Source organism: Lytechinus pictus, chromosome 14, assembly GCF_037042905.1.
Source record: "Lytechinus pictus isolate F3 Inbred chromosome 14, Lp3.0, whole genome shotgun sequence".
Classification (NCBI taxonomy): domain Eukaryota; kingdom Metazoa; phylum Echinodermata; class Echinoidea; order Temnopleuroida; family Toxopneustidae; genus Lytechinus; species Lytechinus pictus.
In genome coordinates this window covers 25,460,679-25,474,668 of record NC_087258.1, presented here as the reverse complement: position 1 = coordinate 25,474,668, position 13,990 = coordinate 25,460,679, and the positions used below count along the sequence as shown (strand labels likewise).

Genomic DNA, 13,990 nt, shown 5'->3' with positions numbered 1-13,990 from the left:
ACATCTCCTGGGACATATTACTCAAATCCCTTATTTTAGCGATATATAACTTGTTTGCTGACAAAGCTTGTAAATCAGCTTCTACATTTGAATGAATCAGAAAAGACACATAATGGATTAGATAATTTGCATCATTGAGACTTCATGTCTGTAATGTTCCATGCAATTACTGTATACATTGCAAGCTTGAACAGAAGTAGGAAAAAATAGCCCCCCCCCGCCCCCAATTCAAAAAACAGTTTTTCCCTAACAAGAAGGTTTACATTGTTTGTTTTTTTCCACTTCATTCTTTAGAATATTTAGATATTACACATTTTCATGATGGGAGGAAGGGGGGGGGGGGGGTAACAAACATGTCAAATAATTGCAAGGAAGAAAGACAGAATTTTGTGAAAAATACCCCTTTTCATAAAGTTACTAAGTTCAGAATTACAAATTTAACTACAACAACAAAACATATATGTCCTTGAAGGTTTTCATTTAATTTTTATCATTTTGAGTTCAACCACTACACTGTTAGAAAATTTATCCTTAAAATAAAAGAAGTTCCTGCAGCAGAGTCTCGAGAACATCTGTAATCTTACCAGATTGCGTAATCTTGCCAGATTGCGTAATCTTACAGGAAATTGGTATTTGTGGTATGGAACCTTACAAATTTCCTTTAATAAAGCACCCTTTTCTCCTTTTTAAACAGACCTGTTCTGTTAAATTGCAGAAAAATTCCTGTTTTACGAATTTACGGAATGATTCTGTTATTGCTTTCTGCAAAATCTTCTTTTTTTTCTGTAAAGTCAGGGTTTTTTAACAGTGTATGAGCAGAGCACTACTCATTATTTTCAACCTGATAGTTGGACATAGAAAATGGGAAAATCGTGACTGAACTACAAAGACAAAAGATAAAATCAAAATCATTGTAGGAACTGATTTGAGATATTGCTTGATTTTATTAGGAAAAGGATAGTTGGTTGATGATTCAAGTAAAGCTATTGGTCGCTAATCAGGAATGCAAATAAGCAGTGCCGTATCCAGGACATCCCTCCCCCCTGCATGTTAGCATTGCCCATTGAACTTTCATATCAATAGCTAAATCTTAAAATAATTGCCATCTATGCCCCCTCAATTTCCAAATTTGCTCTTTAATTGCACCCTTTTTTATATAAACCTGGATCCAACCCTATGTTCAAAATCATTCACAAGCATGTGCTATAGCCTGTACATATCACTTTTATTTGCCATGAATAGAAAGTATTGCTTCTAACCATCCTTCATTATCTTGACAAGAACTTTAACATCCAAAGGTGTTTGATGACAATCGACACCGGGCATTAAAGTAAGAGCCACTTCAAAATGGAACGCAATATCGTACCATATATCCTGCCTGACTTGTTGAATGCGCTCCATATAAGCCCCAGCAGAGAATAATTGCTTATGCTCACAGCTAGAAGGGAATTACTCCCGCGCAACATGATGTAACTTAAACCCTTTCAACTCTGACCAGGAAATAAGTAGATTAGATGGAGCTTTAAGACTGGCACGTTGCACACAATGTGCTTGGTCCTACTGCACATTTGAATCCTTACATGCCATCATGTTGCAAATCTGTGCCAAATTATGAAAATAACGTAGACTGCATGAACATGTAAAAGAATAATCACAACTTAATTCCTTAATATTCACAACTTAATTCCTTAATATTGCAATCTTTCCATCATTGGATAATGTCATATTAAGCTTTAAAGCTGATTAAACTATTGATATTTCTAAAAACTGACTAAACGATTGAGATTTCTTGACAATTACAATGATGGAAGAAAGGCTTGGAGTCTCATCCTCCCGAAACCCATCCATGTCATTTTCTGTTCTATGAAAACAAACTTCATATCAAGGTTGAATTTCTCCTAAAGATGCCCATGCATGCAGCTCTCATCATGGAATGCATACAAGCAATCCACATCGATATTTTCTCCACATTGCTCACTAAACTATACGGATGTAGCTTTATTTACAGCCAAGATTTACGCCTGATTTCTCGTAAACTCTCTCCTTTCCACCAAAATTGCCCAGAGGAAGGTAAACGATGTTGAAATGATTTTATGCCTCGGCAATTTCTTGCGTTGTTACAATTTGTAATTACAATCTAAATGCAGCTAGTGCTGAGCAGTAATTTTGAATATGTTTTGACAGGGTGATGGTTAAATAGCACTGGGTTATGTATCAAAACTTTGACTGTCATATAATCAAAACAGATGACAGGTTAAATTACATAAGAACATGGAGAAAGGAAGAAATTTTCCTAAAAATAACAGTAATGAAAGGATACTAAAGCCAAAATGAAATGAAACAGATCTAGTCAAGCTATTAGTATTTAAAAAACAAATTTCATTCAAAAGTCCAGCAAATTAATATTTTTGTGTGTATTTGTAAATGTTTGCATTTTTCTGCATTATACACCAAAGTGTAGTTATAAATGATATGATGATTCTATGTGCATAAGGAACGAAATAGACATGCAATGTGCAAAAAGCGGCAACTTTATTTGGCCTCTTGGCTGTGGCTTAACTAAGATACATATTCCACCTCAAAGTTTGGTTTGTATATAACTTAACCGGTTGATCACTAGTAACACCTTAATTGGCAATGATACAGAAACTTTTCAAAATACAATAAATAATTGAAAAAAAGTAAACATGTCTATTATAGATGACAATAGTGAAAGAAATGATAAACAACAAATACAACCAAAAAATGTATAAAAAAAGAGAAAAATATGTCCAGATTGATTATGGATCATGCAACATACTATAATGCAAAGAGAAGGCTGTTATCATAAGCAGATCCTAGGGCATAACATCCCCAAATGACATCCAATCAGATATACACCATAACAAACAAGTTGTATTATTACAGAATGGAGACACAAGTACATGAATAATAAGTGCTTATGAAGAAAGAGGTAGACCTTACCTTGTATGTGGGACATTGCATCGCACCATGTCAAGGATCTCAGCTGTGTTGTTAGCACCACCGTCTGTTACGATGAAGATCTGTCTTGGACACCCTCTGACTACAGGATGTCTGTACACCCACTGCAATGGCACCAGAAGATTAGCCATAGATCCTAGATCTGCCCTCATACACCTCAGGTAGGCACTTGCCTCACTGACATTGTCCTGGGTGTATGGACGGCTCGACTCAAAGAGCGGCTTGTAGGCCGAGCCAAACCCGATGATATTGAACCGGCAGTTCATGGGCAAACTCTTGAGCACCATCATGAGTGTTTCCCGTGCATTGGCGATGTACTCCCCGCTCATGCTTCCGCTCCGGTCAACCAGAAGGACGTACTCTCCAGGAACGTCGAACCGGTACGTCAGCATCTGCTGCGTTAGCTTCTCAAAGTCGGGGCAGTAGTTGAGCATCAGGACTGGGTTGTGCATGACATCCTTGAGCAGACGCTTCTGCAGGAATACTCTCGTTTTGTCCTCGTCGTCTGTTGTCTCCACCGGGTTCTTGTACTCGTTTTCGGTCTTGACGAATTGTTCATAGGCAGTTGGGCTGATGTCCCCGTGCTCTAGGATCACGACCGGGACGTGTGGCTTTGGGTAGTGGACTGTGATGGATAGATCTCGATCCATCTGGTGTGGTTCAGCTAAAGTCACAAAGACATTGGAAGCATTTGCAGCAAATGGTTCTGCATCTACACGGACAGCATGCGAAGAGCTTGAGACTCCAGAGAGTAATGACGGTGCACGGATCTGGACAGGAGAACATGAAGAATACAGACTTTTCTAATTTTCTTTTGAATGTTGCAGGTAAACAAACCAATTATAATGCATATATAATGTATATGCTTGCAAAAATATGTATTCACAAACAGGAGGCAAACTGTCTGCAGTATTTCACTCATGATTATCAATTGAGCCCGCCCCCCCCACAAAAAAAAAAAGATAAATAAATAAATACAAATAAAAAAAAATACATTTTTAAAGCAACAAATTAATTTTGTAATAAATTGGTAAAATTGGCTAGATATTCACTGAAATTTGATGAAAGTTATGAATACAATATAATGATTAGAAAAAATCCCAGGAAAGACGGGCAGATTCCTATCCCCAGTAATCATTATACCACTGAATAACTATGAGAATTAAAAGAAGACATTTCTTCGTGAACATTTTGCAGGACACTACATAAAATATCTTATTGAAACAGAAACAGGAAAAGTTTTCAAGAATTGAATTACCTCAAGCTGGAATTCAAATTCATATTCCTGTGGATTTTCTCCAACCTCATCGGCTATGTCCAGAAGGGACCTGTGTAAATGTTCTGTTGTGCTATTGGGTGAGGGCGATGATGTCGTCTGCGATGTCTGCGGCTGGCTTGGAGGCTGCTGAGGTTGGGGACCATTCTCTTTGGTCTGGGGTTTCTTATAACGGGGTGTGAAGACACTTGGAATATGCAGCTTTGCCTCGCCCAAAGACCCAGTGTTCATGAGCGATGATATACTTAGGAGGATCGTTACAGTTCCATGGGGTCGGATCGTTCCAAGGTTTGAGCAGAAGACGCGGGCGTTGTGGAACTCGGAGAGCGCAAACTTTCCAGGGGGCAAGACGTTGGGTTGGTTCGGGGTCACGGTGATGCGTCCGGTCAGGATCTCGTTGAAGTGCTCAACCTGGGTGCGGTCTTTGAGATGGACAGTGATGGTACGACCTTGCAGCATCCGCGCCTCGAACGCAGCCACCGTCGTGTTCTCGTTCATCTTGAAGCAGAAGACGCCCTCAACGACATGATCTTCTTGGTTGAAGTAGGTGAGCGAAGCTGCGATTCCGACGGAGAGACCGTTGACGCATGCTGACACACGGGTAGCTTGGAGGGTCAAGGGTGCCCTTGTGTGGCGATTGATCAGGCCTGGCATGGTGATTCTTTTCTTTGTTCACTTTTATCCAGTGAAAGTGAATTACGACTGGGGATGAATTGTCTCAGAGTTTCTTGATATACCAGCCAATCTCATGCTTGAAGTTGTCTTTGAATTCATCTGTAAGGAATATAAAAAAATAAAGAAACACCTGTTTTAGATCAGAGATGAAATAACCCCAATTATTTGACATTGCATCATTTTAATTTAAGAAACATGAGTTTATTTACCTTTGCCTTCCAATGACTGTAGCATAAAAAAAATATGAATGGAATCTTGAAAAACATGGAACCACCTGAACTTGTTCTTGCATTTTTAAGAATTTTTAAATATCCAACAAAACTGATTTAAGATCAATTAATATCTGTTATTTTCTCACTCCCCCTCACACTCTTGGCCCACTTTCTCTTTTTTTTCCTCTACTCTCTCTCTTTCTCTCTATAAACTATAAATGTTTTCAACGATCATCAGATGATCTTTGAAAAGTAGCTATGAAATAGGCTTCTAAGATCTGAAACAAATAACTTATACTTATCTGCAGCGGTCTTTACACTAACTTCATATCTTACAAAGATAGCTTATGCAGGAATAATTCTGAATTAGAAATTGGACAACACTTGAATACTATGCTCCTGATATTAATTTCATCAATATATACATGTATCTTGCATTTTTAGCTTTCAAGGCAAGAAATGTACACAAAGATGACATATTTATATTTCAAAACTATATAAATGATATCACAGCTGTAAAAGAAAAATTTAAAGTTCCTGTGATTTTTTCATGAGATTCAAATAACGAAAAATGGGAAATAATCACTTTCCATATTATTCATTGCCCTGGGAAGTAGGGGTGAAGGGGGTCCTAAAGCACCCAAGGTTTTAGCAAGGGGTGCTGCTTAAGTTAAACACCCTGATAGGTAGCACCCTTGGAATTCAGATTGGCAGGCTAAAAATATCAAAAAATATCAAAAAATCACATCAATTTCATAGAGAAAACAAGGACCCTGATATTATTCTAGCTTTATGACAAATTTTCTTTAAAACAGTACATAGACTGTAAACAGATATGCTTCAACCCTTGCTCAACCTAATCTATTCCTGGAATTTGTTTTGAGAATTCGACCACAGTGTGGATATGGCAACAGCTGTGTGCATCTACAATGATTTGTGGTAGCGTGGATGGTATCCCTCATTCACCGCAAGAACAGGGTCCCCTGTTAGTTACATAAAGCTTAGCAAGTGATCACTGAGCTGATTTCAATGACTGATTGCATTGACTATTGTGCATCAGTGTTGCCAGGTCCAAGCTGAAGAAAATCCCCAAATTGGACTCTATATCCCAAATTTTTCAAATCCCATTAATTTCTGAAAAAATGCGGAAATTTATCATGGTTTTTGCCCCAAACTAGTCAATATGTGCTCATTTGTTCACACCATTCACAGCAGATTTTATTTTCTTCTCCTTTTTTTTAAAGGTTTTGATGCAAAATAGATTGGCAACACTACCATTGTATCGTACAACTAACTAAGTTCAATGTAATGAATACATCCGTTGAATTGCGTAGGAAATGCGCTAATGTACATTCTATGGTCTAGTAGATTGTATACTATTATTAGCATATTACTGAAAAAATAACGAATCTTAGTGCTTTTCATCAAAACCCTTCAAAAATCCCCTAAAATGCATGAAAAATCCCCAAATTTATTTTAATCCCCGAATCATTTTTTTCTATCCCCAAAGGCTTCTCAAAATCCCCAAATTTGGGATGGAAATCCCCAAATGGCAACACTGTTGTGCATGATCAATCGTAAAAATCAGCTTTATGATTGATTGCTAGACCTAATGATGCAGTGTCCTACTCTCTCTCTCTTTACTATACCATGCCCCTATAGTCTGCAGGCACAGACCTTAATTGGGATTTTAATCGACAAGATGGTCTGGAGAGAAGCCTAGCACATGCTCTGACAAGAGCAAATTATTCATACCTGAATGACACATGCCGTATAAACTAAAACAACAGCAATCGTAATGACTTCCTGTTGTGATTCTCTGCAATTTGCTCAAATAATGTAGCGCAACACTCCCAATTTATCTCCGATATACTATCTTTTTTTGTTTGTTCTTACAACATCAAAGCAATACAAAATGATAAAGGGAAGTTGCAAATACTGTCATAAATCTTTGCAGGTCTTCCTGTAATCTCTCTCCTGCATTAGCACTCCTTTTTACGTTTTTTATTATGCCAATTCCATCAACCTAATCTTCACACAGCCTCTTGAGTTGGTGTCTTTATTGGCAGGAGAATCAGAAAATGTGTCAATTAGTACAGCTCTAAATCTAAAGTAGATTTCCGTTTCATTTGGGGCTACATGTATAATCTAGCACTAGCGCAATTCCATTTGTCTGCTTTTCATTTCAGCACTTAACTCTAATTATATACTGAGAATAATACGTCAATTTATTCTCTGTTCGAATTTATTACTCCTTAGTATCATGCAATATCGATCAATGCAACATTAACAACATAATATGTAATCCAGTATCTTCAAGGATGCCACTGAATAATAATATAATGTATAAAGATGCCACTAGCCCTTTTATCCGTGGTAAAATCTGGAATAACTAGGACACATGCCCACATAAGCTTTTCTTTGTAGGTGATTTCAGCATGCTCAGCTATATTTCATTTCCATATTCTATTATTTCGCTAATATGGGGCATGTTGCACAAAGAATTGGAATCAAATGCAACTCCAGAAACCAATCGCAACTTTATTATTAACCAATCAGAGGCCTGGACTCCCAATTGATTTTCTAAATTAAAATTAAATACAACTTTATGAGCAACAGGCCCATTTTGACTTTTTAGAATAGAATACTCATTTTTTTTCTCACCGTGCCTAATCATGGACCTAATAGTTCCATGGCCTAATTCCACAGTTCTAAGAGCAAGTCTTGATGGAGCTCCTACAACGTTAATCAGTGATAAATCACTCACATCGTCAGCTCATAAGCTCAAGGGATCTTGACAGAATTCAAAGGAAAACCAAAACAGCAGCTGAGAAGATAATCCCATCCACGATACTTATTCCTGGGGGCCATTTCATGAAGCTGTTCGTAAGTTAAGAGCGACTTTAAGAACAACTGGTGAAACCCTTCTTACGCGCTTAACCATCGCCAATTCAATATACCATTTACCACAAGAAAGAATCACCAGTCGTTCTTAAAGTCGCTCTTAACTTACGAACAGCTTAACGAAACACCCACCAGTAGATACATACAGCTTCCATTCATTCTTAATGCAGAGGCACATTGTCTATGACGGTACTTGCTATATCGTGTGTGTTATCCGAAAAAACAAAACAAAATTATAATGATATAACATGGAGTAAATCTCACTTTTGCTCTATTTTCATTGCTTGTGTTAAGCCTCCCGAGATTTGCAGTAGAAAAGTCTAACAATGGTTCATTGAAGCAGAAATCAATTTCCACCAAAAGGTCGAACTAGATCAACAGATTTTCCTACAATGCATGTCAAAAGCAGAACATAATAACATCAAGCACTAAGGCAATGAAATCTACTGGAATAATACATGAACATTGGAATACTTTTTTGATAAAAATCTTGAGGATTTGAGAATGATGGAGCGACAAATTATTCACTTTCATTTTCTTTTACATTAGCGAAAAGTCAAGGGCATCAATCTTTCCTAAAATGTACTCTGATGAAAATCTAATCTCAGAGCAATGCATTATCTTCTTACCCCATTTGCAACACAGTCAACGAAAGCATAAATCTTATCGAACTGAGTACACCAATCACTCTCATTTTAATCACTAAACAATGAACTAGGAGACGATACTCATAAATCACATTAAAATTTTAGCTGGAATTATTGACATAGTCTCGACTAACTCATTCCACAATAAAAGCACTGCCTGGTTTTTTTTACCATTAAAGGGGGAAAGTCAACATTAAGAGCATGATAAAAAGAACTAATCAAGGACATATAATTGCATAGAAAAAATGCTTCTGATCAAATGTAGTAACGAATCTAAAGCAAGTATACCAGCACTTTTTAGAGAAAATGGCTCAAGACATTAAAAAAAAAAAGGAAAACAAATATTTTAAAAATCGCCATACAATGTACAGTTGATAACTACTATCCCCTTACTGACGGGAGGGGAGCCTGGGGGAGGCTCTGATTACACCCCCCAAAAAAAGAATAATAAAGATAAAAATGAAAGAAATAGGGTAAAATACATCATTTGTTAAATACTATCATAATCTATCAAAAAATTTGATTTTAATTCTATGCAGGGCAACATTTCTCTAGCTCACTTCGCTCCCTCAAGACGAATTTTCCACATGCCATGTAGTACCCCTCAACATATTTTGACTTTATATTATGCCACTGCTATACTACTACCAGACTACTTAGATTGAGAAATAGGTTGTAATAACTATATTTCATCTCCATAATTGCTCTATATGGTTCAACTGTGTCAATGCCAGAAAATCCTTTCCAAATTATCATTACGCGAATGTATATGTTTCATATTGTAATGAATATAAATTGAAGATTACTCTCACACAATTTTGTGATCAGATTACCCATGAAGATTGACTATGGTTTCTAATTAGATTAGATTCAGTCTGGTTATAAATTTAACTAGTGTGTCTCAATTCCAAACAATTGAACTTCAAATTGAAGGTCACATGGTCAAGAGAGATATAAATATAAATATCCGGAATTCTAACATGGAATATGGTGCCTGCCATATTATTAGCTGGAGTAGAACCATCAGAACATGATTGATTTCCTTCTTTTGCTTTATCTCTTTTTTCTTAGGATTCATCAGTATGTAGATTCTCGAATTCTCGACCATCCTCCACCTCTTCTTATATTTAATCTGATTTTTCTGCCTTTCCTGTTTGGTTGAAATGTGTAAAATTGTTATTCTTCTTCTCCCCTTCTTCTTCTTATCCATCCTTCTCCTCCTTCTTCTTCTTCTTCTCCTCCTTCTTCTTCTCCTCCTTCTCCTCCTCCTTCTTCTTCTTCTTCTCCTTCTCCTCCTTCTTCTTCTTCTCCTCCTCCTCCTCCTCCTTCTTCTTCTCCTTTTTCTTCTTCTTCTTCTTCTTCTTCTCCTTCTCCTTCTCCTTCTTCTCCTTCTTCTTCTCCTTCTTCTCCCTGCCCCTCTTCCTCCTCCTCACTCAGTCCCTCTTGATTTTTCTCTTTCCTTGTCCATTCACTTAACATTCCATTATAATAAATTATACAAAAGTCTCAAACTGAGGGAATAAAAGTCTCAAACTGAGTGAATAAAACCTTGGGGAAGTGGTCAGATTAATTGAGAAAGCTGCTTTACATGATTGATGAAAATAGCTATCAGCTTTAGAATAATTCATTTTTAAGGACTATGAAATGGCATTATTATTATAATTATTATATGATTTGAGTATACCTGCAATAAAAAAGTGTTTGTCAGAGCCCCCTCCCCCCCCCCGAAATGGAAAACCCATAAATCATGGGATAAATAACAGATGACGAAGACTGTATCATTTTCTTCTGAATAATTAGTGGTCAGACTATGAGATTTCAGGTCAATGACTCATCCTTACACATACAAGAGGAGTAATAAATAGAGACAAGATTGGAAAAGTTGTCTCAGGGAGAAAGAGAGTGTGAGAAAGGGGGTAAGGGAGGCCTTGAAAAAGGAGGAAATAACAATTTCCTACTCTGAAGAACAACTAAGTAATGAACAGATAGATTTGGAGTTGAATATAGTAGTAGTAGTAGACATAGTAGTAGTAGTAGTAGTAGTGGTGGTAGTAGTGGTAGTAGTAGTAGTGGTAGTAGTGGTAGTAGTAGTAGTAGTAGACGTAGTATAGCAGTAGTGGTGGTAGATGTAGTAGTAGTAGTACACATAGTAGTAGTAGCAGAAGTAGTAGTGGTGGTAGTAGTGGTAGTAGTAGTAGTGGTAGTAGTGGTAGTAGTGGTAGTAGTAGTAGTAGTAGTAGACGTAGTAGTAGTAGTAGTACACGTAGTAGTGTAGTAGTAGACGTAGTAGCAGTAGTAGTAGAAGTAGTAGTGGTGGTAGTAGTGGTAGTAGTGGTAGTAGTGGTAGTAGTAGTAGTGGTAGTAGTAGTAGTAGTAGTAGTAGTAGTAGTAGTAGTAGTAGTAGTAGTAGTAGTAGTAGTAGTAGTAGTAGTAGTAGTAGTAGTAGTAGTAGACGTAGTAGTAGCTGAAGTAGCAAACAACAGTGGGAACAGTAATAAGTGGCAGAATGTTTCCATTGTCATCATAAACCTTATAAATATGCAGTCCCAATTTGTAGAAGCACTAGAACATTTCAATTATGTCTATTACTAATTGCCTTCCGCGTCCTTGCCATTATACTCCATCGTAACCTACCAAATACCTCAACTACCACCACTAAACGCTGGAAACGAATGAAGTTTGACAGGGGGAGATGAAGCTTAACAAATAGGACTCGCATGGTTGAGCCTGCTAGCTAGGTGACAACAATGCCAGAACTGCACTACAGCGAGACACTAACCCATCCACTACTGCATCCAAGTGCTATACCAAATCAAATTAGAGATTTCAGTAGTAAACAGGTTAACTTCAGCCTAATAACTAATTGCCACTCAGTGAGAACAAAATGTCAATTTTCACACTGTATTAAAGGTCCAATTATATTTTCGTAATGAGCTATCTATTCAGCAACAATATTATTAAAATATCATAATGCAAACTGCAAAGTGAGATTTTCTGTTTACGTTCAATCAGACTGCAGGTCCCAAGAAAGTGGCTTCTTTCATCCAAGTGATATTCATGACTTGAGATGTTTTGCATATTTAATGAGCTTGATGCGGACCAAAACACCTCTTTTCATTCGGTCATTGCTGCTCTAATTGTGCATCGAATTTCATGAATTTGGTACCATTGTAAAGAAGAAGAATCATTCTTTCAGGTCATGTGTTTGAATTTATTCAAAGATTTTGTAATATAGGTTAAAATTTTGATCTAAAATATGCTACAAAATAAATATTTTCACCTGACAAAAGCTGCTATTTTCACACTTTATTTACGTTTGAGCCCAAATGACTTTTATATCATGATAAAGCTGAATATGTATGCTTTGAAATGATATAGGTTTCAAAATAAGAATTGGTTTAATCGGGTCAAGATCACACTTTTCCTTTGCCAAGTACATAAAGCAGCTTGAAAACAAGAATACTGCACTCTGATTGGTCAAAAAGACCACACAATGGCAAATTCCAATGGTTCCAGTGCCTGGGTTCGTGGGAAGGTCACACTTCCCATGTGGTAATCTCCTCAAATACCCCGCGCCTGTTGTTCTGTGAACCTTATCCAGCCAATCAGAACTCTGGAATTCATGCAAGTACAAAATTTCAGAAACCTCGTCTTGTACCTTGGTGGGAAAAGTGTGATCTTGACCCGATTAAAAGGTGCCGCATATCAAGAGTGGCATTGTGAGAAAGTACAGAAGTTCAGCTTTATGGCGATATAGATATTATTGAGGTTCAAAATAAAAAGTTTTGCACAATTTGCAAAAGAAAACAGAGGAAGAAAATTCAGTTTTGAGGCACATTTTCAGGCCAGAAATTCACTTATTTAACAAAATATTGTATACAAAATAAATGACCAATATGAAAGAGTAACTTTTACTCTATCTGATGGTGCAATAATATTTCATTTAACTTGAGGTTAAAGCAGGTAAATTCTTAGAGAAAGAAAATCTCACGAATCACGAGATTTTGCAAGGAGGAGGATTCAGCCACGAGATGATTTGGATGAATCTGGCCTTTTTGCTCATTAGCATAGGGACCTGCGGTCTGACTGCGTTGGGTATTAAGGATAATTTGCACTCATGGCTGATAGAGAGGGGAGCATTTCCAGCCCCCACCCAAAACTAAAAATTGGTACTTACAACCTGTAAGTACCTCATGATAACGCTTGGCTTTTCTCGTCCTTCTTCCTTTTTTGTATTGTGTATTTGTATTGTATTTGTGTTACAGGCGTATCCCGTCACAAGATTTTTGCTTTCAGGGAACTAAGCCTTCTTCTGTTAACAAATATGTTATATATATATATATGTCAAATGATTTTGTGTAATTCATTTCGAAAAATTATATTTTGTGAAAAACAGAAGAAAACAATATTTAAATGAATTGAATGGAACAGTCAATCCAAATCAATGACTCAATTAAAAAGCTACCTTAACAGAAACTATCATCATATCTATGTGTGACCTAGTATTGTGTAGCAGTAAAACCCCCGTCACACTAGAGGCGGAATGAGCCGGAATGCCGTTGGAATGAAAATTCTCGGTACATTCCTGGATATTTGAAGCGCATTCTAAAAATTCTGACTGCATTCTGAGTGCATTCCAGACATTCGGGTCCATTCTTGTGACCGACCCAAATGTTTTGCTCATGTTCAAAACTTTTGAAGTGCATTCGAAGTGGAGAAATATCGAACGACATTCAGAGTGCATTCTGACTGTTCTCTGACTGCATTCTAAATATTCTTGCTGCATTCTAACAGCATTCTTAATATTCTTCCTGTGTTCCGACTGTATTCGTGCTGCATTCGACAGTCAATACACCTGGAATGTGCAAGAATCATTCAAGGCGGGATCGAAGGACGTTCTAAGTATTTGAACGACATTTTTGCAAAAGTAGTGAAAATTTCAAATTCCCTCCCGAATGTGGCACGAATTTTGAAAGTTTTTCATTCCGGCTGGTTCTGCTCGATTCCTGCTGATTCCGAATAAGTGTGACGGGGGTATAAAAGTGCATTCATATCTACTCTTGATTCTACCTTACTTGCTTTTTCTCTCTCTTGCCCCACCCTCAATTTTCTTATCCCCTCGTTCTCTCCTTTTTCCCAGTTCTTTGACTCACCAACTGCACTCGCAATGTGTACAGGCAATGTTGCTTAATGCTATGGTAAAAAATACCACTACAAACACCATACAAACGAATTTTATACATAGCAATATATGGCAAGAAATTATTTGTATGGTGTTCGTAAAGGTATTTGTG

At 37.2% G+C, this 13,990-nt stretch overlaps 1 protein-coding gene across 1 annotated transcript; it reads right to left on the bottom strand.

Annotated features, from left to right (window-relative positions):
- Window positions 1–497: 497 nt before the first annotated feature.
- Window positions 498–5,034, bottom strand: LOC129275648 (von Willebrand factor A domain-containing protein 5B1-like). Its single transcript, XM_054912153.2, has 2 exons — window positions 4,241–5,034; window positions 498–3,752 (listed from the first exon to the last, which is right to left on the bottom strand). Exons 1-2 carry the CDS (start codon window positions 4,910–4,912, stop codon window positions 2,961–2,963), a joined length of 1,464 nt encoding a protein of 487 aa, XP_054768128.2. The 5' UTR covers window positions 4,913–5,034; the 3' UTR covers window positions 498–2,960.
- Window positions 5,035–13,990: the final 8,956 nt, after the last annotated feature.